Here is a 27383-nt window from a genome sequence, read left to right as displayed (position 1 = left end):
GAGGACCTGGCTGGGGTAAGCTTGGTTTTTTGTTTTGTTTTTTTAAACATCCTTCCCCTATCACATTTTTTTTGAGTCTTTATTGAATTTGTTACAATACTGCTTCTTTTCTATGTTTTGGGTTTTTGGCTGCGAGGCATGTGGGATCTTAGCTCTCCGACCAGGGATCGAACCCACAGCCCCTGCATTGGAAAGCGAACTCAACCACTGGACCACGAGGGAAGTCCTTGGGCTTGGTTTTGATGGTACAAATAACAGGGGGAACAGTCCAGGTCCAAAAATGAGCAAGAGAATGGAAGGTTGGGGGTTTGGGGAGATGAAAGTAGACCTGAGGAGATGGAGTTTAGCTTGGCTGGGGGTGGAGGTTTGTGAGAGAGGCCAGGGAGAGTAACAGGCACGAAGACCCTGTGATCCACTAAGGAGATGAAGTTCAAGCTTAACCATCAAAGGGTTTCAGTAGGGGACTGACACAACCAGAGATGCTGAATTCTCTTTATTCTTCTTTCATTCCACTTTCGTGGCAATAACTACCTGCTTTTGGTGTTTGTGGGAGTATGGAGTTTGAAATTGGGGTAAGGGAGTAGCAGGATGACCTGGAAAACAATAGAAAGATTATGAATATGGTCTTGGGAATCCTAGCAGTGCCCATTCTGATTTCATTGACCAAACACACTTTATGCAGCCTTAATAACTTTAAAAGACCATTTTCCAGGTGAAGATGCTCCTGATAAAAGATCTGTCGTGGGACTCCACGCTGTTTGTTGGTTTTGAGCATCTCTCTGAATGTCGTCTGGGACCAGGTCCTTTTCAGTGAGTTTTGAGCAAAGCACAGAGTATGGATCTTGTTTTAAAATGTTTGCAAATGTTTGCAGTTAATGGGTGCAATTAAACTGACTTTGTTAGACCAATAGAAAGCAATAGTTAAAGTAATTCATAGTGTACAATTTCTGAGAGTGGTGTGAGAATGCTCATGAATGAAAATCATTTAATTATTCTGTGAAGCGTACAAGATTGAGAGTTATGTGCTGAAACTGCCTTCAGTGCCCCATGTATACCAGCTGCCTATGGCTTTACTTTTGTATGATTTTTGTACTCTAGGTGATAACACTGATAAACTGCCTTTCATACCTTAATCTTGACTTCTGTGCTTCAGCTTGTGAACCAACATTTTGAGCTACTATATTATGGCCTTACCTGATAACAAGTAGTTTTATTTCAGCAACATCACCATATTTGTAGAGCAGAGTTTGTGGAATCATTTGAGTAGTTCTTTAATCTTCTCATTATTTTATAAAAAGTAAGTGGAAAATGAAAAAAATATAGGCAGTACTAAAGGAGAAATATGAGCCTCATAAACATAATGTAATTGAGGCAAAGATGGAAACCATTTAAACATGCCCAATATAGATGGTGTTTACTCAGTCAGATGCTTTGGACTTAAGGTGGCCAACTCTATATAGTTGTGAGGGATAAGAATGAAGTTAAACGCTATGGACATACGAAATTTTAGAAAAAAGCTTTGTGGATTATGATAAAGATCAAGATGTAATTTGGATTTTGTCACTTATTTGTTTTGGGGTACAGAGCTTCCCTTTTTAACATATAAGTGTAGTAAACTTTTGTTTGTTCAGCTTTAAAAAAACGTATATTAAGAAAGGCATTTTCTGCAAAAGTAGTGGATAGAAATTGAACTGCTCACCAGTCTTATTTAGGAGAGTCTGCCATCGTCAGTAGCATATTCCTTTGATGGGCTAAGTGGCATAGGTGGTCATTGTGCTTAACAAAGTTCTCTGTGTATTTTGGTGAACCAGTAAAGAGAAACCAAAGAAAATAAAATGGTACTTAGCAAAGGATGCACCTCAATGGATTTTCATGATTCCATGGTTTCATTTGGTAGAAAAAGACTAAATGCATCTGAGTCCTCATCATATGCCTTAGTGATGCTGTGATGGTACATTTGGAGCCAAAGAGAAAGAAGGGTAAGAATTAAGATTTGTGTACAATTAACCCCACAGCCCTCTAATTCCCCTGGTCAGGAGGGTATGATGGTGATCTGTCTGCCTTGGAGGATCTAACTGTTATTTGGGAGCTTGTTTAACTTTCTTTGTGGGCTCTGCCCACTTCTAAGCAGAGGATTGAGTTGGATGCAAACTTTCGGTTCCTTTTCATGCCTCTTGTGGTTAAATGGTGAATGTTAAATCATGGGAGATGTTGATGTAAAAGAAAAGAATATGTATATTTTAAAATATATGTATAACTGAATCACTTTACTGTACACCTGAAACTAACACAACTTTGTAAATCAACTATATTTCAATAAAAATAACATGGGAGGTGTTAATCAGGTAGGAGACGGGAAAGAATAGCTCTTGGGTTTCTAACCTCTTCCTGAAACTGAGACACAGTTTATCAAAAGGGCAAATAACTATTGGACCAGAAGTTCAAGAAACTCATATTAAGTACCTACTATATGTCAGACACTGTGCTAAGCACATGCAAGAATGATCTCATTTAATCTTGACAGTAACCCCATGATCCAAATATTATTTCTCATGATGAGGAAATTAACATTTAGAGAAGTTAAGAAACTTGCCTGGGTGTCTTAGTTTAGCTTCTCCCAGAATTAGAACCTGAGACAAGTATTCTAGTACAAGGAATTGTTTGGGACATACAGGGAACGCCAGTAGGTGAACAAGGATATGAGACGGGGGGAGAAGGCAGCCAGTACATAGGACATTATTCAGTAAGTTACTTCAGTGGCGACTGGAGTTTAATCGCACAAGGAAACTCTGGAGATAGTGTAACACACCTGCCTCTGGATGGTCTCATGTGAGGGGTGAGGAAGCAGGGGTATGTAACCACCAGCTTCTGTCAGTTGTTTTTTGTTTTCTTTTTGAAAATTTATTTTTATTATTTTTATTTTTTATTGTGGTAAAATATATATAACATTTATCATTTAAAGCATTTTTAAGTGTACAGTTCTGTGGTATTAAGTTCATTCACAATATTGTGCAATCATAATCACTCTCCATCTCCAGAATTTTTGCATCATCTCAAACTGAAGCTCTGTGCCCATTAAACAATGACTCCCATTCCCTCCTGCCCCCAGCCCTTGACAACCGCTATTCTACTTTCCGTCTCTATGAATTTGATTATTCTAGGTACATTATATGAGTGGAATCATACAATATTTGTCCTTTTGTGTCTGGCATACATCTCTTAACATAATGGTTTCAAGATTCATCCATGATGTGGCATGCATCAGAGTTTCCTTCCTTTTTACGGATGAATGCTATTCCATTGTATTTATATACCACATTTTGTTTATCCGTTCATCCACTGATGGACATTTGGTTTGTTTCTACATTTTTGCTATTGTGAATAATGCATCTGTGAACATTGGTGTATCCATATTTCTGTCAGTTGTTTCTGAGAATGGTTAATTCCCTGGCAGTTCCATCCCCCACCCTGCAAAAGCAGAGTAGTTTTCCAAGGTTCAAAAGAAATCCTCAGCAGAGACGCTGATGTTGGCAGTGTGAAGTCCTTTGGGGCACTCTAAAATGTTCAAGTCAGAGGGACATCAGTAGGGCGTTTAAGAGCATTTCCTCACATGGTCTTTACCCAAGTAAATAGAGAAGCTAGGATTTGAATCTTGGACTCTTGCCTCAAAGCCCATGCTTTTAACTGCTCTACACTGAGTACTACAGTATGGAGATTTGAAGATGAATGAGCCGTGGTTATTGCCTTCAAGGACCTATCAGGGTTGAATCATCTGTTTTGCAAAAGGCTCCAGGGAAGACAGTGGCATCACATGGAGCAATCTGGAACTCACAGGGCCACGGTAAGATGGAATCACACGTAGCAGACGTACGGGTTCCCTTTCTCCTGACACCCTGTGGTGAGGCATGCTTGGGCCGGGCACAAGTGGACTCTTCATGGGGCTGTGCTCCAGGATAGGCACTCACACACGTGCTGACCACTGGAGTCATGCGTTCCAGCCCACGCCCATTGATGCTTCGTGGCGTTCACTTGAGCTGTTTGTGCAACTATTGATATGTCACCTCAACAGGGGTTATCCTTCTATGAGCTTTTCTGACGATTGTCTTCATCTTGATGCCCAAGCATCAGAAGCAGCTATTTGTTAGGAAAGAAATTAGGGCCCAGGAATTATAAAGAGAATACATTTGGAGGCAGTTAAAATGGTTGGTTATGTGTATCTGTGTTTGAAAAGACATCATTTACAAGTGGTTTGCATTTATCTAGAAACCTAACACGAGATATTTTGTCCCTGAAAGGATGACATTACCTAGACTGGTGTTGTGGCAAAAGAAGAAAAAAATGAGAGGTCAGTCAGTGAGAAAATGCTGCCCTATATTTTAACCTAAATGTTAAATATTTTGTTTTAGTACTACATTTGTGGGAGCTGGGTGTGTTAGTCAGATATTGCTAGGGTGTGCTGAGATAACAACTCCAAAGCTCAGTGGCCGCCTTCTCTCTCATGGGTTGTGCATGGTTCTATTCCACCTTGTCTTTATTCTGGCACTCAGGCTGAAGGAGTCGTCCCTTCCTTGGATGAGCCATTCTCATGGTAGAGAAGAAAACAACTATGGTTTACTCACAAGATGGCTCTTATAGCTTCTGTTTGGATATGGCGTGTGTTGCTTCAACTCACACTGCATTCTGCAAAACAAGTCACATGGCCAAGCCTTATGACAGTGGGGCAGGAAGGATTCTCCTGTCATGGGAGGGAGAGACTATAAGGATGAGCTGACTACAGAGGGACAGTGAATATTTTGAACAAATGAGGCAATTTACTGCACTGGCTAAAATTGTGCTCTCATGTGCAAATTGCTTAGCAACCTTTTTAACCATCTAATCTTTTTAGATTCATCGCAACATGTTTAATGTTGTTTTTCTCCTTTTACTCATAAGGAAGACACATATTGTATGTAAGGGACTAGTTCTCTTCCTGGGATCCATGTAAAACCACCCATGTAGCTAGTATTATTTTTCCTAATAATTCAGTCGTTACTGTCTTTCAAGAACTAATCATAGAGTTTGAAGGAAACATTGAGACTCAAAATTTGAATGCCTTTTATAGTCATGTGAAATTAATAGGGAACAAAGGACTAATTATTAACATGATGATCATCCTTTAAGAAAAGAATACAATGTGTCTGTAGTTAATATTGATGATGAGGGTTGTTGTACTGAGTGTTTATCACGCCTCAGGCACTGTGTTGAGCACTTACACTTTCTTTGATTTAGTCATGACTCGCCTTATTTTCGTGAAGTAGCTGTTGTTACTCCTGAGGCCATTGTTAACTTACTGAGGTACTTACTAAGGCTCAGAGAGGTTTGTTAGCTAGCTCAAGGTTAAACAGATAAAAAAATGTGAGTTTCAGGACTCAAACCTAGTACATTTAATCCCTTAACCAAGGTTTCTCCAAGTTAGATGAGATCCCTTTAAAAGAAGATAATTTCTCATAGAACCCCAGGTATGCTTAAATTATTGTTATTGTAATGATACTTTTAACTGTATAAACATAAAGCTGGTGAGGTTTTTTTTTTCTAAGCTCCTACACCTTTATAAAACTTAAATCAATTTAGAAATTAAGTACACGTCATATTACTAATTCAAATTAACAATGTTAATTTAACCAGATTAACTAAATTGCTGCTTGTAACTGGACTATGATGCCAACTATTCTGGGCCGGTTCTTTGGCAGTCAGCTGGTCTACCCTGCTGTGTGCTGGGTGATGACTCAATTCTCCCACCGTATTCACAATATTCAACTTGTGCGAAACTTGGCTTCATGCTGAGGAGCTTGACGTCCCTTACCTTTCACTGGGTGAGAACACATCATTTAGATTCCCAGGTCCATCTTTTTTCGTTTCTCTTTGGTGCATAGTGATTCCTTAGGGTACAGCTTGTTGCTCAAACTCAATGGGCATGGCTGCCGTGATGATCAAAAATATCCGTGCACTATTTGTTTTCAGATTATTGAAATAAAAACAACCTGAATTTCTCACGAGCCTTGTAAATTCTTTAATATATGCGACTGTGGATCTGCCCCCCTCCTCCTTAGTTTTTGCTCAGGTTAAAAAACTGGATTTTCTCTCTCTGGTACTACTCTGTCTTTCTTTTATAGGACTCTCTCCATCTGAGACCACACCCTATTACTACCAGAAAGGGTCTCATCTATTTCCAATGTTCACAATACCTGGTAGCCATGCACAATAACTGGAGTTGCTTGTGTAAACCTGAATAAAGGGGCTATTGTTTTGCTTTGAAATGGAGGAACTTGAGTCCCTGGAAGGTCAGAAACAATACGACAGATTTGTTCTCGAAGTATTTGTTAAATAGATTGAAACCATGTGCCGTAATTTCCCTTTTAATATCTTTTGCTGGATAAGCCTACACTTATCCATGCACTAAGAGATTTAATTCAGTCACTTGATGAGTTAATGTAGTTATTGACTCTTATTCACTATAATTTCAGTTGTTATAGTGGTTACTGAATACTATTCAGCACCCTGAACCTGGCCTTTGCTGAAGTCTCATGTGACTCCTCCATGATGATCAGTCATATTTTTCAGAGACCCCAGAGTTAGGATATAACATTTATTCTTTATCTTCTTTCCAGAATACATAGATGAATGCTTGTCTCATTTGCACATTTAAGCCATTTCCCTTCCCTTATTATTGATTGTGTGTGTGTGTGTGTGTGTGTGTGTGTGTGTTTGGAATAGCTTACAATCTTTTTTTAAAATAAATTTATTTATTATTTATTTATTTATTTTTGGCTGCGTTGGGTCTTCGTTGCTGCATGTGGGCTTTCTCTAGTTGCAGTGAGCAGGGCCTACTCTTGGTTGCGGTGCGCGGGCTTCTCATTGTGGTGGCTTCTCTCGTTGCGGAGCACTGGCTCTAGGCGCATGGGCTTCAGTAGTTGTGGCTCGCAGGCTCTAGAGCGCAGGCTCAGTAGTTTTGGCGCACGGGCTTAGTTGCTCCGTGGCATGTGGGATCTTCCCGGACCAGGGCTCGAACCTGTGTCCCCTGCGTTGGCAGGCGGATTCTTAACCACCGCGCCACCAGGGAAGCCCCAGCTTACAATCTTTACTAAAATTTTTCCTTGTGTATATGATTATGTGTATATTCTTTTCTAGTAAAGGGCTATTTAAACATAATCTGTACGTGTTGATTTTAAATGTAGAAAAATTTTGTGTGATTGGAGTTTTAGGGGCAAAGGGGTAGAGATTTTATTCTTCTACCTTTCTATCATTTTCTCTGAAACATCTGTTAGTTGACAGATTGAGGATTTTTTTAATGTAAGACCCAATAATTCCTGAATTATTTTTGTAAGTACACTATAGCTAGAGCTTTGCCAATTGACATTTTACCTTTGCAGATTAAAGGAAATGCACAGATGTTTCAAAAACGAATCAGAAACCTTATTTATCTGTTCATTGCAACTAGGTTAATTTGTTACATTTATGAAACTTTATGAGGCAGTGAATAATGTTGTTATAATCAGCATATTATATTAACCATAATTTTTTAAAAAAAATTTGATTTAGCATCTCAAATTATTTTTTTACTTTTACTGGTTGTTGTTTGGCATTTTGTTGTATTTTAAACGTGTGGATTTAGCTGTGTAGTAGCTAGTGGTCTGTTCCTTTAACAAAAATTTTTAGGTGCTTCAGATTTTAAATTTAATCCCTTAGAATAAACTGATAGTGTTTGAGATTAAAACAGAAGGTGTCAATGGAAAGTACAATTAACTAATACTTGGTGTACAGAGTCCTTACCTTGCAGTATAAGATATAGTCAGCCTCTTCACTTAAGCACCTTACCATAAAATATAGCCAAGGCAGCTGAACATGTAATCATGCTAAATCTGCACATGGAAAACAGTAATTATAAAATGAGCTTGGGGGGACTAAAGGAGAGAGTAGTGATATGTGGATGAGTATGTTTAAGTTGCAGAGAGCTTCTTGGAGAATGATGGAAAAGCATTTTTGAAAATCTCTGCTACCTGAATCTGGACTTTTTCCCCCCTGATTCATATCATTGTGGTATTTAAAGAGGAAATGGCTTATTATTAGGACTTCAATACCTACATATGTATGATACTGTAGCCTGCAGACAATGAGAAAATGTCTATTTTTCTTTCCAGTTTTAAAAAATGGTTGATGTCTTGAGCATTTTTGAACAGAGGGCTGAGTTTGACTCAGGAGTCTGACAAAGCAAGCTTAGTGGACTGAGAGAATTCTAAGACAACTTTCAGGTTGAAAACCACTGTGCCCTGTTCTGGTAGCCCTGGGCGTATTAAAGTCAGCTTTTACTGAGCATTAGCTGTGTGCCGGGCATTGTACTAATTACTTTTCTTCTATTGTCTTATTTAATCTTTTCCAAATCACTATGGAAAGTACCACAATTATACTCATTTTACAAATGAGAAAAGTGAGGATTGGAGAAGTGAAGTAATTTGCTTAAGGCTACACATTAAGAAATTAAAGATATGACTCCAACCAGGTCTGATATTGAGGGCCCCTCTTTCCTTTTATAAAACACTATGTATCACCTCTCTGGCTACAATTACAAAATTATTGCATTAAATGCCATGGAAGTAATTTCAATCATATGATGAAAATGTCATAATATTACATATATTCTTTCAAATATTCAAAAACTGTTTTATGTGTCTCCTGTGTACCCTTAGCTCTGGGCAGGAAGAGCACCTGCACAGGGCCTAAGGCTTTAGAGGGCCCACTCTGGCCCTCATCTGCCTGCACCTTCCCCATGGGGGAGGGGGAGTCTGCGGGACCAACAGGCCTGGGATCTCCCTGCTTAAGTGACCCTGAGTGGTCTTCCAAGGTCTGCTTGGGCTTCTTTGCCAGGTCTGTCCTCCTGAGGACAAACCATGCTACCACTGTGCACACCGTTAGGCCTAGAGTTGCTGAGGGGTACCTATTTGTGAAAGTACAGACCAGGTGTCAGGAAACTACTGCCTTTGGGCTAAGTCTGCCTAACACCTGTTTTTATAAATAAAGTTTTATCGGAACACACCCACACTCATTTGGTTATAAATTGTCTATGGCTGCTTTTGTGCTGAAGTGGCAGAATGAGTAGTTGTTACAGATACCAAATAGCCCACAAAGCCTAAAATATTTACTATCTGGTCTTTTTTAGAAAAAGTTTGCCGGCCCCTGGTGTAGACAGAGCTAGCTTAGTGTGCAGGGTGCAGAATTCACATATGTGAGGCCCCTGGGGTGTGGTTGAGCCAGGAGCGGGGAGAGAAGGATGTTGGCTGGGGGAAGGCCTGCCTCTTGCCACCATGTTTTGGCCAGAGCTCTGAAGAGCCCAGGAATTCTAAGTTCAAAATTCACACCTCACCTTCTACATCTTTATATTTGTCAAGATAGGAAGATAAAATGCATTTTATTTACCAGTTTGTTACCTCGATTTATAACTGTTAAATATATAGACATGTGGTACTTGGGCCTCTATTTGTACTCTAGACCTGGGCCCCATATATGTTAGAACAAAAGTTAAGTCCTGGGGTACAGTGTAAGGGTTTAAAGTAGGAAGGAAGAGAGACCCCAACAAATAATCACACAAATTAATATGGAATTATAATGTGTGGAAGTGCTTTTGGGTCATATATGGATGACTCAGAAACCTTGCTTCAAGTTTCACTTGTCCAAATTAAACCAAAAAAGCTGGAACCCACCTGCCAACTTAGCTGGAAGTTCTAGGTCTTTCCACTAGGGCTCCTCCCGTCTTTCTCCACTTCTCCCCGTCTCCCTTCCTGACCCCTACCCCAGGATTTCACTGTCCTAAAGTGAGGGGGATATGGGTATAGATCCCACACCCAAGCCCAGAGATGTTCTGTCCAACAGTTACACCACATGATTTCATCTTTGTGCCACAAGGTGTTTCTGTTGAGGCTGGTCTTCCTCAGATGAAAGATGCTGTGGGTCCCTCTGTGGTCCCCAGTATATGGTCCCACAAGGGAAGGCCAATCCAGTCTCCAAGTGGCCAAGCTCAGCCACTGGTGTGCCATGCGTGGTGCAGCAGATACTGTATCAGCACGCATGGCCTGTATTGGAACACGAGGACTTTTTCTTGGTCTCCATGTAGCACAGGCTGGAAGTGCCAGGGGAGCAGCCCTCTGCCAATGATGAACGGGTCCCTTGCCTTTACAGAGGTGCACCTATGAGGCAGGTTCTACACCGCCTCCCAGAACTCCTTCAGCAGCACTGAGCCCAGTTGTCCACAGCAGAAATTTCCTTGAAAATGCACCCTGTATTCACTTCCTTCACTTCCTTGCCTTAGTACCAAACTCTCCCTTCAGTACTTCCTGGGATTACCTTCTAAATGAACCACCTGCACCCCAATCCTTGTCGCATTGTCTTCTGCGGGGAACCCTACTAGGATACGTGGACCTCCTCATGAGTTACAGCCCCACCCCATGCACAGCGTTGTGCCCCACTGCACAGGCTCCACTTGGCATGGCAGGGCCTCTAGGAGCTTCCTGCCTCACCTGCATGCTTTGTCCATACAAGCTTCTCCGCAGCTCCTGGGTCACTTGTCTTGAGTCCCAGTCACCAACCTGGACTCCCTCTTATCTTGAAGTAATTATTTCTGGAAACTCTAGTCTTGTTTGCAACCATATTCATCTCCTCCCACAGATCTCATTTACTCTGAATCCTGGACATCATGACTGGGGTGTCAACGACTTTCTTCCCTGAAGGCTCCAGAATCTTTTGTGCGTATCCATTCCTCTTCTTCATGGTTTCCTTTTTTTTTTTTCAAACTAAGAATCTGAGGAGGGGCAGCCTTGATTGGGTTACAAAAGGCTTTCTTACACCTTACCTAGTGGATCCAGGCTACTTGGTCACCCTATTTAGCCTAAACAAGAGAGACACTTAGACAACCCTTGCAGGGCGATAAAGTCAGGTTCTCTTTTTTTTAAAAAAAAAAAATTATTTATTTATTTGGCTGCTCCAGGTCTTAGTTGTGGCACGTGGGATCTTCGTTGCCTCATGCAGGATCTTTAGTTGTGGCATGCGCAGCTTCTCTTATAAAACAAAAAATACCGTGTCTTTCATATTATAAGAAAAAGCATTATGCTTTGAGACAGCATAGCTGAAAGACTTGATTTGGATGGGATAGACCTTGTGAAGGATATGCTGTCAGATGCTGTGATCTAAAAGATGAAGAGGAATTAGCCTTGCAAAGAGAACAGCACATAGGAAGGCTCTGAGACAGGAAGAGACTTGATGTGCTTGAGCAACAGAAAGAAGACCCAGGCAGTCAGTGAAGAAAGCAGCAGGAGAGGATGCTGGAACAAGAGCCTCTGTGGCCTCAGACCACGGGAAGGATTTTGGTCTTTGTCCAAAGAGCACTGGGAAACTTTGAAGGGTTTTAAGTGGGTAAGGGGAGACATTCTGTGATCAGAGTTGTTCCTTAAAATATTTAGTTTGGCTGGTGTGTGAGAAATAGAATGGAGGAGGATTAGAAAGTGGGGATACCTTAGGAGGATATGGGATAGCTTAGGCAAGTCTTGCTGGTGCAGTAGGGTGGTGATAGTAGAAGTGGAAACAAGGAACAAACAGATCGAGAGAGATTTTGGAGGTAGAATTGATAGGATTTGGTGACGGACTTGAAGTAGGTGGTAAAGGAGAGCAAATTTTTATTTAAGATCTTTTATATGAGTAGAAGTAGTAAAATTTAAATGCCTTTAGGGACAAACATGAAAAGAGGGAATCAGACTGTTAAAAGGTAAGAGGGAATGGAGGGGGCTGTGGCCATTGTGGAGGATGCATGCCCTTTCTCTAAGGGGCAGCTGCTGGTTGGTTCTGACCAGTCGTTGCCATGTAGGGAAGTGGGCTTGACATTGTCAGATTTTCAGATGTTTCAGGAGAAGCCAGAGTCTGGATTTTTATGTGAAATGGCTGTCTCTATGTTGGCAACTAGATCAAAATTCTAAAGAACACTGTGCTAGCCATGATACCACACATCTGTAGGCAGCATCTGGCTCCTGGCCACTTCTTGCTTAAGATCTATTCTACACCATGTCTTCCTCTAGAAAGGCTTTAGAATTAACTGTAATCTGTGACACAAAATATTTTAAAAGTTAGGGATGCCAATAGGGAAAAAAAAAGATACGTTAAGTTGGGCTAAATCTTGGGAGATAGCGATGATCTCAGCTCACACAGTCTGTCAGCAGGGCTCAGGTGATGGGCTGAGGTTGAGATCTGTGGAAATAAACTTAACCTACTTTAGAGCAGAGAGCAGGAAGTGCTTTTTTCTTAAAATAGACCATTCCAGACCATGATAGTCTGAGATACTTGAGGTAGACAGGAATCAAGTCTCTTTCCACCTTTTTTTCCCCCTGAGCTACAGTTCGAGTCCCTTTTTTTTTTTTTTTTTTTTTAATGCGGTACGCAGGCCTCTCACTGTTGTGGCCTCTCCTGTTGCGGAGCACAGGCTCCGGACGCGCAGACCCAGCAGCCATGGCTCACGGGCCCAGCCGCTCCGCGGCATGTGGGATCCTCCCGGACGGGGGCACGAACCCGTGTCCCTTGCATCGACAGGTGGACTCTCAACCACTGCGCCACCAGGGAAGCCCTCGAGTCCCTTTTAAGAGACCTTTTAAGAGAGTGAGTGAATGAGTGTTTATTTTACTTATGAATCCATATATAATTAGAGAAAGTATTCATATAGGTTCATAAAACCTATAAGATTTTAAATTTTATTTTGCGTTTGAACCTTAAATGGAACCTACCCTTGGACTTCGAATTTTATTTACAAGGTGGTTTAAAGATGTGTAGTTAATTTCTTTGGTGTTATATTCAGCCAAATTTTCTGTTTCTGTGCACAGCTTAACCTAATTAATAACTTATCTTTCTTAAGACTGTACCTCACAAATATATAAACCCTTTTTAAGGGTTTATAAGAAAGCTCAATGATTGAGCCTATCTTGGCTTCATAATAATAATTAAAACAATAAGATCTTAACTGCTACCTCATTTCCTATAATGTATTTGTAGGTGGGTGGAGAAGCATAGAAATGGTTTTCTTGAAGTCAGTAATGGGAAATAAGCGTCATTGCATTATTGATTGGTGAATAAAGTTGATCTTCTTGTTCTTTCTCAGAGATTCATTTTATAGAACTAAGAAATAAAACCAAATCAGGATGGATGAGAATTAGGAGACAACAACTAAAGAAAGCCTGAGTGTCAAAACAAGTACCCAAAAATATATCAGGGGGCTTCCCTGGTGGTGCAGTGGTTGAGAGTCCGCCTGCCGATGCAGGGAACACGGGTTCGTGCCCCGGTCCGGGAGGATCCCGCATGCCGCGGAGCGGCTGGGCCCGTGAGCCATGGCCGCTGAGCCTGGGCGTCCGGAGCCTGTGCTCCGCAACGGGAGAGGCCACAACAGTGAGAGGCCCGTGTACCGCAAAATAAATAAATAAATAAATAAATAAATAAATAAATACATATATATATATACATATATATATATATCTCAGGAGACTTAAACACATCTGGGGGGGTGCATTTGGGAGTGACTCAGTAGAACAGGAAGGAATCAGAAGACTTAGGAGGACTTGTTAACCATGGGAACTCGCCTTTGCTTTACCTTGTCAACTGAGCCTTTTCATTTGTGAAATCGACATCACTCTATGTGCTTCAGCTTTAGGGGTGAAATTGTTCCAGGAAACCATCCCTGCTCTTTGTAAATTTGGTGGGAGAGACTAATTCCAAAATAAAGGGTTGGGCCTAGGTTGCTAATTAAAATTTACTGTTAAGAAGCAGATGTATGGGGGTAAAGAAATTATTGTTACTGTTTTGATGTTCTCTGGAGTTCCTATTTGGTTTGATGTTATGTGGAATTATGCATAATACCTCTTGTCTGTTGTGACCTTGGAGTAAGAAACGTCAACCTGTTTCCTCACTTCTTAGATTAACAGCCTGCTGATGATTGACTTGTGTTCCTTTTGACATTCTAGCTTCTTTGTTGGGTGTTTGAAAAAATAAATACTGAATTATATTTATTTCTTGTCTTAGAGGGTCAAAACTCCAAACAGTCATTAGTTTGATCTTCTGTATTTCTTGAAAGACTCATTTCTGAGTCTTCTGGGTCAGTTTCACATCTCTGCCCTTAAAGCAGATTGTAGTTCCCATAACTGTCTTCCCCTCAAACTGTGTTAGATCTGAGCTGAAGAAAACTCTGAGAAAGTCTATTCTCGTGGGTAAACTTCCCATAGACAGAAGCTGTGTCTATCTTAATCACTGCTTTATCCCCAACTTTCAAGACTGGGAATTAAGCTGATGCTTAAAATATAATTATTACATGAATAAAGTTGAGTGTTCAGTGAAAAGTTTTCGGGTATTCCAAAGGGAAAAGGGGTTCTCTTGTCAAATAAATTTGGGAAAAGCTATCTTATATACTGAATTTTGGAACAGTCACAGTACACCTTAGTGTCCTAAAGTCTCTGAGATATCTAGGTGTAAAATCAAAATCCCGTTAAGCCTTGTTTATTTGAACATTTACGAACTGTTGAGGAAGCGGTGGCCTAAAGCAGAGCTGGTGTAGCACACTATTGGTATTTAATAAATACTTCTTACGGTGTGTTTACTGAATATGCTGTGATCCTGAGTTGGTTAATTCAGAGATTTTTAGTAGCTTCAAGAGAAGATGGTGGATTCTTGGCTATGTTGAGAGAAAAGACTAGAGGCTGTGGAGGAAAAACAGCCAAGGGTGAGGGTGTGAGTGTCAATATTTCTGAGGGGAATTTTGATAGTGGGTATCAAGAGCCTTTAAATTTCAGAATTTTACTTCTAGAACTTAATCCTAGGGAATTAATAAGAGATGTATGCAAAGCTTTATCAGTCAGAATATTAACTATGTTAATTTTATTTAAAAAAGAAATTACGTAAGTGTCACGTAATAGGTGATTGGTTGAGGAAATGATTAGATAGCCATTCAATGAAACATTAAGTGACTGTTTCAGTTCTTTTGCTATGTAAAAACAACAACCAAAATCCTCCAAACTCAGGAGGCTTTAAACTACAATTTATTATTTTCCATCACTACGTGGGTTGATTGGGTGGTCCTTCATGTTACACATAATGTTGACTGTCACTCATGCAGCTGATTTCAGATGGCAGCTGGGCTGGGCTGAGGTCCAAGATGGCTTGTCTTACCAGTCTGGCATCTTAGTGCTGGCTGTTGGCTAGGATACTTCGGTTCTCCTTCTCATGGTCTCTCTATCTCCATGTAGTATCTCATCTTCCAGGGCCTTTCTGTGTGGTTTCTCTTTCCAGTAGGATGGCTTGAACCTTACATCTCTGATTTTTAAGAGAGCAGAAACAGAAGCTGCTAGGCCTCTTCAAGGATAGGCCCAGAGCTGGAACAGTGTCACTTCTGTAGCATCTGTTGGTCAAAGCTGTCATGAAGCCAGCCCAGATTCAAGAAGAAGGGAAATATCATCCATTTCTTAATGGAAGGAGAGACAAATCTGTACAGGAAGGGGAGGAATTTTGGTGGCCATCTTTGGAGACTTATGATAGCCATTAAAAATCATGTTCTATCAAAATATCTTATGGCATTAATGTTAAGTGGAAAAAGATGTTAAGAATAAAACATTGAGGAAAAAGATAGTACAAGACTTTATATGGAATATAATAAGGATTTTGTCTAAAATTATACATACACACGCAGTTAAAAGGAATTGGAAGCAATGACATCAACTTGTTAACAGAGGTTGTCTATGAGTGACAAAATTGAGAGTGTTTTCATTTTCTTCTGTACACATATATGAATTTAAACATTTTCTGTATCATCTGTTAGTTGTTTCAATCACTTATTGGGCCATTGAGAAAGTCTTGACAAATTTCAAAGATTAGAAGATATATGTATTAAGTTCTATGATCCCAGTGCCATAACATTAGGACTACAAAGTTTTAGCCAAAAACTTCTATCTACTTTGACATTTAAATATATCCTGAATATTCCCTGGGGTAGAAAAAAATTTCAAAAGAAAAGCTGTTTAAAGAAGAGTTCTATACATAAAACATATGCAGCCAGTGTGTGTAATCTTACATGCATTCATCAGAAAATACGATTGATGATAAATGAACATTTAGTGCAAAACGGCAAATGTAACTAAACACAAAGGAAATAGAAATTATTAAGGATAAAGAGATATTGATGAAATGGAAGACAAACTGTAGTAAAATGTATCAGTAAAACAGAAAAAAATGTATCTTTAAAACACTAAAAAATAGACAAGAATTTGTCATATTGTCATCAAGAGAAACAGAAAAATACAAACAACATTAGGAATGAGGTGGAGACATAACTTGAAGAGATTTTAAAAATTTGAAGGAAAAGTTATACAGAGCAATACCAGGAAGACTGAAAAATCTCCATGGAACGGACTGTTTCTCAAGAAACATTTTAATGATCATTGACACCAAATAGGCAGCAAATCTGAATAGATCAGTAAACATAGTAAAAAGTGAAAAGGTAATCAACAACTAAGCCCATTTAATTTTATGGGTATGTTCTACCAAACATTTCAGGAATAGAGTCTTTATTATGCTAACTGTTCCAGAACATATGAAAAATGGAAAGCTTCTCAATCCATTCTATGACACTAAACTACCGATACTAAACCTAGAAAAGGAGAATGCAAATATTTAAAGAAACATTATTTCAAGCTAGTTAATATATCTGTGCATGTTATGTCATGTGTGTGTTGTATGTGTGTGTATTTCCAGAAGGAGCAAATCCACTTTTGTTTGTTGGTTGTTGCAATTCTCCAAAGCCTTGGCCAGCTGGGCTGGTAATATCACTGCAGATTAAATCTGTGTGGGTGTAAATTTTACTGAATTCGGATTGGGACTTCAAACCTGGCTAAGGACCTCAGAAATGTCTACCTCTAGACACAAGAGAAGAGAGAGGAGGAAAAGTTAGATTTTATCACTTCTTGGAAGATACATCTGTAAGTAGTGGCTTAGCTAGGACCTAGATTCTAAACATAGCAAAAATAACAATTAATTTAACTATTGGAATTATAGAAGGAAAAAATTATTTTCTTAGGTTGATAGTGATGAACAGGTACATTAAGAGAAAAGAAAGGTCTCAGAAAATAGCCTAACTTTACACCTTAAGGAACTAGAAAAAGAACAAAGTAATCCCCAAGTTAGTAGGAGGAAGAAAATAACAAAGATCAGAGTAGAAATAAATAAAGACTAAAAAGACAATGGAAAAGATCTTTATTATAGAAAATTTAGAACATGCAAATAAACAAAAGGAAGAAAATGAAAACCATTTTCAACCCCATCACTGTTAACATTTTGATATGTGTTGTTCCAGTCTTCTCTGCAAGCTAGTGTGTATGTATATGTGTTTTACAATGTGAATTGACCATAAAAATGTTTTTGAGTCTACTTTTTCACCCCACTACTAGTATGTCATGAGCATCTTTCCATCTCATGATTAATATTCGTTACATATGTAATATGTATTATGTAACGTTAAATATTCATGTAATGGTCACATTATTCCACTTTCTGTCTGTCTGCCTCATCATTTTTGTAACTGAATTCCTACTGTTGGAACCGTTGACTCACTTTTTTTGGAGAACAGATCATTCATGCAAAAATTTTAGATACAAAATGATTTTTGTATATTTTCAAGGAAAACAAAATTAAGCTTTGAGAAACATAAACGTTTGAAACTAAGTTCCTTAGTTAAGAACAGGTGTATAATTCTTTGGAGAGACGTTTTAGGAGAAAGCTGTATGCAAAATATTTCTTCATACTATATAGAGGACTCTCTAGGGCATAAATGACAGATACCCTAATTCGAATTGAACGTAGCAAAAAAGAAAATTTATGGGTGAATGTATCAGTTTTCTGTTGCCTCAGTAATGCTGCAAAACAACCAACCACAAAACATCAGTGACATACTCAGAAGTATGTATTTAGTCTATGAGTGTATGGGGCTCACTGGATGTCAGCTGGACTTACTCATGCATCTGTGGTCGGCTGCTTGTTTGCTAGGCCGCTCTGCTGATCTTGGCTGGGCTTACTCAAATGTCTTGGGGTTGGCTGGCTATTGGCTAGGATACCTTGACTATTATTTTGTGTTTCTCATCTTTTAGCAGGCTAGACTAGGCATGTTCTAATTGCCATGGCAGAGGAAAATGAGCAAGAGGGTAAACGCACAAGTGCTATTTCAGGCCTCTGCTTGCTTCCCATTTGCTATCACATTATTGGCCAAAGCAAGTCACATGACTGAACCCAGAGTCAGATTGGGAGGGCACAGCCAAGGACCCAGATACAGGAAGGGGTAAAGAATTGAGACCATTAATGTAGTCAGTCTACCTGGCATATGTAGCTAAAATGGCCTAGGGATAGATGTAGCGTCATGACTGCTGGATCCAGGGTTTCAAGTGATGTCACCCAGTTTGATTTCACACTATTCAAAGTTTGGCTCTGCTTTCCTTTGCGTTAGTTTCATTATCAGAGAAGCACTTTCCACATGGTAGTACTCAGAAGCTCTATCTTGAAAGCAAGTAATTCTAGCTAAAAAAGAGCTTATCTTTCCCAATTATTCCAGCTAAAGTCATGATAGGGAGTGTTTTTGGACCAATGTGGGTCACATGCCTATCCCTAAACCAGCTATCATGTCTGGTGGATGGAATATGATGATTGGCCAGGACTGGGTCATGTTCTCACCGCTGGCACCCTCCAGGATAGAATGGAGGGAGTCAGCCTCACCTAAACCTGATGAACTGTGGGTAGAGAGTTGGGAACCATTTCTCTAAGAGAAATAGGGAGCATTACCAGAAAGGTGGGGCGGGGTGGGAGAGCTGAGGGAGAATGAATGATAGGCAGGTAAAAAAAGATGTATAATGCTATTAATGCACTTATTGATACTACCAACAAAAACTATTTATTGACTATTCTGTCCTAGGCACCAAACTGGGTGTTTTAAAAGCATCATCTTACCTATTTCTCACAATACGAGTAAGGTGATTTTACCCACATTTTATTGATTAGAGAAGGGAAGCATGTGACAGTTAAATAATTTGCCTAAGGTCACTCAGCTTGTCAGTGTTAGAATGGATATTTGAACCTCGGTTGGCCCCTCTCCAAAATCTGTGGTCTTAGTGTTTAAAAGCTGAAGCAAAAGAAAGAACACTAAACATACCCTAAGAGGAAGAGCAGGAGGCCGTGATGCACCCCATTAAGGCCATTTGGATCCTAACACTGAAGGGATAATCACAATCCTGTAGCCCTAGCTACGTAAATCTGCACCAAAGTACTTGAGTAACTATGACAGGGAGCTTTTCTCTAGCTGTTGTGGGACCAGGAACTCTGACATGGGGGACTGTTTCCCTGTGCCATTTCTGTACAGTTGTAGAGTGGTTAATATGAATATTTATGTCAACCAAACTGGAAAAAATTCTCAAAGCAGTAGTCTGAAAGATGTGTATGAAGGGGGAAAGAGACAGGACTGCCATGTTCCTTGGTGATAGCATTTAGAATCTGGCTATATGTATAGGAGACTTGTTGGTTGAGCCACCTTTTTCTTCTAGCTCCAAGATGGCCAATAGATTCCGACTCACGTGTCAATACCAATTGATTGGTAAACCATCTAGAGTGTTGTGTTGAGAAGAGTTCTGGATTTTGTGGGAAAGAGAACTGTGATGGATTAGTATTGTCTGTAATGGTTCCAGGAGAGGGAGGTAACAGCCTGCTTGACTATTATTTGACATCCTAAGAAGCAACAACTTCTCAGAGTCACTGTCAAGCCACTTGTGTATGGGGGTCATGTCCCTAGGATGGAGTATTTTATAACTAGGGTCTCTATGATAAGGAATCCTATGGTGAATTTTTCTGGAGGTCCCAACTGTCACTTAGCACAGACTGAAATGCAGAGCTTCATTTTCTTAAGGAAAAATGAGCTTCTTTTTTGCTCTGAGAACTTTTCACCTTGCTTGGGAGCAGGGTTGGGGGGAGTTTACAAAATGTTTACGTATAGTAAGTAAAAGTTTGGGGTCACTATTATTTTTAAATAAGCATAGGTGTGACTCTATCATCATCAATCTATCATCTATATACATATTTTAAAAATATAATGCAATTAACAGTCAGAGTTCTAAAGAAATTTGTTTTTGATTATCTTTTTTTCTCATTTTTCAGATCTCTGATTGGATGCATTTTCTGGTACAGACTATGAAAATAATGCAGTGAAAATTCTGGCCAACAGTGGAAATATTGGCTTAATCTCCAACTTAGTATAGCATTCCTTCTCTTCTGTAGCACCTCATAATAGAAGAAAAATGTATGGAAGTGCAAGAACAATCACCAATCTGGAAGGTAGCCCTTCCAGATCTCCTCGTTTGCCAAGGTCTCCTCGTTTGGGCCACCGAAGAACAAGTAGTGGGGGAGGTGGAGGAACAGGCAAGACTCTGTCCATGGAGAATATCCAGTCCCTTAATGCAGCCTATGCTACGTCTGGACCCATGTATCTGAGCGATCATGAGGGGGTGGCTTCAACAACTTACCCAAAGGGCACCATGACTCTGGGAAGGGCCACAAATCGAGCTGTATATGGAGGCCGAGTCACAGCTATGGGGAGTAGTCCCAATATTGCCTCTGCTGGACTTTCCCACACAGATGTCCTTTCATACACGGATCAACATGGCGGTCTGACCAGCTCATCCCATCATCATCACCACCAGGTCCCCTCCATGTTGAGGCAGGTAAGGGATAGCACAATGTTGGACCTTCAAGCCCAGCTCAAGGAACTTCAGAGAGAGAATGACCTCCTCCGGAAAGAGTTAGACATCAAGGACAGCAAGTTGGGGTCTTCCATGAACAGTATTAAGACTTTCTGGAGTCCTGAGCTCAAGAAGGAGAGAGTCTTGAGGAAAGAAGAGGCAGCCCGGATGTCTGTCCTCAAGGAGCAGATGAGGGTTTCCCATGAAGAAAATCAGGTAGGTTATGACTCATCTCAGTGTTTTTCAGCCTTGGCTTCTCACGGAGTAGTTGATGGTTTGCAGATGGTACCACGGCCTGTGCAGAAGAAAGTTTGGCTTCATCAAGATAGCTATGGCTTAGTATGTGTTTGACTCGGAGACTAGCAGAGGGCACAGGAAATATAAGGTTACAGCTTGTGGTCTCCTTGTTTTCCAATAACCTTTTCACATTGTTGCAGAAGAGGGGGGATCACTCCTCATTGGCTAACTTTATACTTGGTTATTTTTGTTTTCTTTTTCAGTAGTCACAAGAGCAGCTCAGATGTACTTCCTTCTGAATAGAAGAGGAAAACGTTGATTTTTGCAAGAGTAGACACTTTTTTTTTGCGGTATGTGGGCCTCTCACTGCTGTGGCCTCTCCCGTTGCGGAGCACAGGCTCTGGACGCGCAGGCTCAGCAGCCATGGCTCACGGGCCCAGCCACTCCGCGGCATGTGGGATCCTCCCGGACCGGGGCAGGAACCCACGTCCCCTGCATCGGCAGGCGGACTCTCAACCACTGAGCCACCAGGGAAGCCCAAGAGTAGACACTTTAACAGCAACATTTAGAGGGCCACCTTTGACTGGTGAATTGATTTTTTTTTTAATGCACCAGCAACATTTCCTTCTAGAATGAAGGAAGTTGGTTCACTAAATAGCAAACTGAACAATATTAAATGGGATTGGATAGGATGGGTTTGATGTCATGTTAGAGAAACACAATAAATTTTAACCTGGTCTTTCTACCTTTATTCATTCAATATTAATTAAGCACCTACTATGTGCTTACTCTTTTTTGATCCATCTTCCATGTCATAGCAAGATTAGTTTTCCCATTGTCTACCTGCAGTTATGCCATTCCCCTGCTTTAAAGCTCTCAATAATTACTCATTGCCTCCAGAATGAAGTGTACCTCTGGCTGAGCCTACAGTACCTTCTACTGGAATGCCTGAGCCAGCCTTTCCAGTCTTATCTCATACCACCTCCTTCCACATCTTCTGTGCTACCTGCACTACCACTTGGTAATTCTTGCACATACTCAAAGTTTCCCACCTCCTTTCCCTTCTGTTCCTTTCCATTCGTGGCCTTCTCAGCATCCCCTCTCCCTGCCTCTTTTTGTTCAGTCCCAGCTAGTCTTCATTTTCAAATCCTACCTATACTGTGAGGCTCATTTATATGCTGCTGTTCATAGGGGCTTTGGAGTAAGACATGCCTGGGTTTATATCCCAGCTTCACCTCTTATTAGCAGTGAGATAAATGCTAAGAGATGGGAAGTAGAGGCTGTTGTGCCATTTGGCTGGAAAAAATTCCCAGATGTCATTTAACTTTCTGTAGAAGCTGGAGGTAACTTTAACTTGGCTGAACTAGTCATTCTCTGATAGTTGGTCCTGATGCTGTCCTAAGGAAGCTCTCTGCCTTTCTTGGGGTCATCTGCTGGCTTCTATCTGTTTCCCTGGCTGCCACCCCTTTGGAGTCCAAGCGTTTGTAGAAGCATTTCTGATCTGTATGAGAATCTGCTCTTCGTTTTCCTTCTACGTGCGGAAAGCAATCACCTTATCCCTTTGATTATCTGAGAATCTGCTCTTCGTTTTCCTTCTATGTGCAGAAAGCAATCACCTTATCCCTTTGATTATCTGACAGAGCCTTTGCTGGTTTTCAGATGTGGAAATATGATTTTTGGTTGGAACAGAAAGCTTTGTTCTTCATTCCTAAGTCAAATCAATGCCCTTCACTATCATTTCTGCTTTTTTCTGACTTTGCTGGTTTATGAAGTCCATTTCCCCAGTTCTGTACTGGTTTTCTTCCTTTTTTAGTTGTTTTGGAAAATGGTTAAAGCAGTTTAGGAATGATGCAAGTAATGACAAAAAGTTTGGAAGCCATTTTTAAAACTGTCAGCTGCAAAATTACTTGTTTCTTATGGTTTTATCATTAAAAAAATTTTTGAGCACAGATCCCTACTTATACATGTATATTTATTTATAAATTACACAATGTGCTACTGTGCCAATATATTATGTTTCTTCTTTGACATTCACAAAGAATTAATATGGAAAAGAAAAAATAAAATAAATAATTTATTGAGGTACATTTTAACGACACACAAAACCTTTTTGCTTTGACTAAAAACATTTTAAGCCCCTTGTCTATTTTGTAAGACATAGTTCAGTTTAAAGCAGGTAATATCCACAATTCCACTTAACTGTCCCATGTTACCTTAGCCAGAAGCAAGTGAATATTTGAGGGAACCTCTTCCTTGTTCTGGAACCTACTATGATCACAGGCTACCTTGGTTACTGTGGGTGACATATGACTATGCAACATATGACACAGTGAAAGCCCTAGTCTTAATCTGTATATTAAATATAAGTAAACTATAATTATTTTCTTTTTTAGGTTAAAAATATAAAAGGAGGAAGAGGCATGGAGATTTTGAAAAGTCAATTTACTTGCAATATGAAGTAGTATTACAAAGTAAAGAATATAAAAGTTGACAAAAAGCAAGGTATTTAAAAAAACTGAAGTGCCCCCCCCCCACAGAAGTATATCAGGATCCCTTTCAGGGGTATATGAATACCTGTTGGTCAGAATAGGGTCGATCCTGCTGCAGTAATCAACAGACCTCAAATCTCAGTGGCTTAACCCATCAGAGATTTATTTCTTATTCACCTGAAGTTATGAAGCAGGTCAAGTGACTCGCCAGGGTAGCTCTCCTCCAGGTAGTGACTCAGGATCCAGGCTTTCCTCATCTTGGCACGTGGCTTCAAGTGTTGCTACGGCAGAGGAAAAGAGTGCCTGTGGTGGCACATTGGCTTTTCAGTTCCTTGGACTGGAAGTGACACAAATGCAAGGGGGTGTGAGGTGTAGTCCTCTCTTCTTTCCAGGAAGGAGAGGAGAGTCAGATATGAAGGAGCACTAAAAATTTCTACCAGTGGAGTTTTTATATTTGTCAGAAAGTGGAGCGAGATGAAATAAAGTTTGGGGAAGAATCCAGAGTTCTGCCGTTGCTGCTGTTTCTATCATTACTGCTACTGCAATCAGTAGACATCAGTTGGGGGCTTACTATGTACTAGGCATTGTGCTTAGAGCTTTGTGTACATCATCTTATTTAGTGTTTGCATCAATCATCTGAGGTAGGTGCTAGATTTTTTCTCATTTTACAGATTAAGAATAAATGTAGAGAGAATAAGCAGCTTGCCCAAGTTCACACAGCTGGTAAGTGACAGAGCTGGGCTTTAAGGCTTTGGTCTATTTTATGCCAACATGTAAGATCTTAACTTTAGGCTTACTACCTCCTTATAGGATCACTGAGCTATGAATAGAATCTTAGTATGATAGGAAGATCACACTTCATATGTTAGGTGAAAAACATGACTAGTTTTGATAGAATGATTAAGAATGTAATTTAGTTTAATTATGATTTTTGTTCTTAATTAGGAATTTATTTCTTCTTAAACTTTTCTGTATGGAAGAAAAGAATGTAAAAGAGAGAAACAACACTTGATTGTGGTTTCTTAACAACCACAACAACAAATGTAGTTCTACCAGGGGGTATTTGGATAATTAGAATTTCACTAACTAAATTCAGGTGATCTAAAATGATTTGAATTGTGCTATGTGAATAGAAATGGGAAGCAGGTCCATTATAGTGTGGAGGTGAGGATATTTGAATGCTCTTGTATATGAAATTCATAGTTCTGTGAATTTAATGATCACAGGCACAAACCTTTCACCCTTATGTGCAGTGTTACAGAGGTCTCCCATTCATCAATACTTTGCGGTATATTTTGAAGTCCTTTTGGTTCTGTCAGAGGAAGCTGAACCCAACTCCAGATCTAAGGGAGGATGTTGAACACCCGCCCTGTGTTAAAGGAAGTACAGACCTTGGAGCCAATGGGTAGGTGGCTATGACCAAATTTCTTATGTGTGAAGGGTAGATGCCCAGGTTCCTGGATGGATATTCCACCCCAGACCCCCTTCCCATTCACACTTCCTAGGTTCTCTCCAAGGCCCTACTGCTCAGCCACAAAGATCTGCATGTATAGAAATACATTTGGGTTACTAAGTTGCAGTACTGATGTGTGGACTTTTTGGTTTGTTTGTAGAAACCAGAGTGCATGGATGCGGAGTTATCTGTATTCCAGCACTTGAGCTTTTTGCTTCACGATGTATTTTCTTGTTGGAGGAAGAGTGGGGTGGAGTCTCGTGCTGTCAATGTCACACCTGTAGACTGATTTGGGGAGAGATGAGGAGAAAAGATTTAGAATAGATGTTAGGCTGCCACTTGAGGTAGTCCTCTTTTTATTTTTAATGGCCTGTGGGGTTAGAGTGGTTGTTGGGGGCAAGAGAATGCAACTGTGTATGGGGAAGTTAAGTGACCCGTTTTTCTCTAAAAGATGATATGGTGGTCTTTTCTTTACAACCCCATTCTATTTACCCATACAATGGAGATCAGAGAGAGAAAACATGGTAGAAAATACATTTTCAGAAAGTTCATAAGGACTTATATCTTGCAGTTTTGTACATATGGGTTATAACTTTTCATATCCCTGGATTTTTAATGCAATTATTAACTTTGTATTTTTAAAATTATTATTATTTATTTATTTATATTTGGCTGTGTTGGGTCTGCATTGCTGAGTGCGGGCTTTCGGCTTTCTCTAGTTGTGGCGAGCGGGGGCTACTCTTCGTTGTAGTGCACGGGCTTCTCATTGCGGTGGCTTCTCATTGTGGAGCACAGGCTCTAGGTGCACGGGCTTCAGTAGTTGTGGTACGTGGGCTCAGTAGTTGTGGCTCGCTGGCTCTAGAGCACAGGCTCAGTAGTTGTGGTGCACGGGCTTCGTTGTTCCGTGGCATGTGGGATCTTCCTGGACCAGGGCTCGAACCCGTGTCCCCTGCATTGGCAGGCGGATTCTTAACCACTGCGCCACGAGGGAAGTCCCAAACTTTGTATTTTTATTGGATTATTTTTTCCAAATTAGGCGTACATAAAGCAGTTTTTAGACATTTTCCTAATTCATGCATGGCTAGTCAAGGATCTTCATGAATATAAATAGCATCATACTCTGGAAGATTGTACTAGATCTAATATTTACCCATCTCGTGTGTGCAGAAGTGGGACAAGGTCACTGGGAAACGTAACCTAAGAAGTGTAAGTAAACCTGTCTGGGGAATGTTATGGCTTTTAAGCAATGGTTATGTGATAATTTCTATTTCTGGCTTAACACAATAGAAAATAATCTACTCTAAATCAATATTAATAAGGGTTTTTGATGAGTTTTAGAACTAGTTTCATATATGATTTATTGATTCTCATTTTGAGCCTGTAACTTGAAAAGGTCGAGGTGGATCACATTTCCGTGTTTCCTTCATTATTATTTTTTCTTTTATTTATATAACTGCAGGGCCATTTCAACAGAGGTCATTCAACTCTGTTCTAAAATATTCATTTCACTGTGAGTGTTCAGATATGAAGAGTTGTACCAGTTGGAAGTGGGTGACAGAATTAATTCTATCTCCTGCTGAAAAGGTGGTGAGGCAGCTGCATTGTGAAGGGGTGTCCATTGACAGTTAAATGCAGCTGCAGTAACCTTGACTACTGAGTGTTTATGAGATCAAGGGCTTATCCCTGGAGAGTCGGGTCCCATCAGGTTTGTGGGTGGTACTTAAATATATTCACTACTCAGATCTGTCTTACCCTATATCTTCTTTTGGGCACCATTCCTTCTACTACTCTGAGATCCATGGATCCCTCAAAGTCAGGTTTCCAAAGCGTGTCCAGGGAAATGACACTTTCCAAAGGGGATCTTCTGGTCAAATAAACTTAAGACACTACATACTACATAGTCCTCTCCTAGAAATTCAAACACTATATTTTGGGTTGAATTCTGTCCCCCCTAAAAAAAGATATGTTGGAGTCTTAACCCTCAGTACTTCAGAATGTGACTTTATTTGGAAATAAGGTCTTTACAGAGGTAATCAAGTTAAAATGAGGTCCTTAGGGTGGGCCTAATCCAATATGACTGGTGTCCTTATTAAAAGGAGAAATTTGGACACAGGCATAGACATGCACAGAGAGAAGACCAGTGGAAGAGACAGGGTGAAGATGGCCATCTATAAGCCAAAGAGATACGCCTGGAACGGATCCTTCCCTCACAGTCCTGAGAAGGAAGAACCCTGCTGACACCTTGATCTCGAACTTCTGGCCTCCAGAACTGCGAGACAATAAATTTCTATTGTTTAAACCACCCAGTTTGTGGTACTTTGTTTTGGCAGTCCTAGCAGACTAATATAACATATCAGCATGTGAAATGCTCTAACTCTTGCAGTTAAACAT

The 27383-nt window shown here is 40.2% G+C and overlaps 1 protein-coding gene across 12 annotated transcripts in view; it reads left to right on the top strand.

The window, feature by feature from the left end:
* Positions 1–27383, top strand: part of ERC2 (ELKS/RAB6-interacting/CAST family member 2) — a 960889-nt gene that overhangs the window by 10842 nt on the left and 922664 nt on the right. For 11 of the 12 annotated variants that reach the window (XR_010947074.1, XR_010947075.1, XM_067754789.1 and 8 more), the window contains exon 2: positions 20233–21029. Coding sequence is in view for 10 of the 12 variants with exons in the window: in XM_067754789.1 (XP_067610890.1) it covers positions 20373–21029 (657 nt within the window). In the remaining 2 variants the exon portion in view is untranslated. Of the gene's footprint in view, positions 1–10695; positions 10773–20232; positions 21030–27383 lie in introns of all 12 variants that reach the window. The other variant, XM_067754790.1, reaches the window with a different exon arrangement.

The sequence above is a fragment of the Pseudorca crassidens genome, chromosome 10 (genome assembly GCF_039906515.1).
Source record: "Pseudorca crassidens isolate mPseCra1 chromosome 10, mPseCra1.hap1, whole genome shotgun sequence".
NCBI lineage: Eukaryota > Metazoa > Chordata > Mammalia > Artiodactyla > Delphinidae > Pseudorca > Pseudorca crassidens.
The sequence above is the reverse complement of the archived record's forward strand: the minus strand, read 5'-3'. Positions and strand labels throughout refer to the sequence as shown.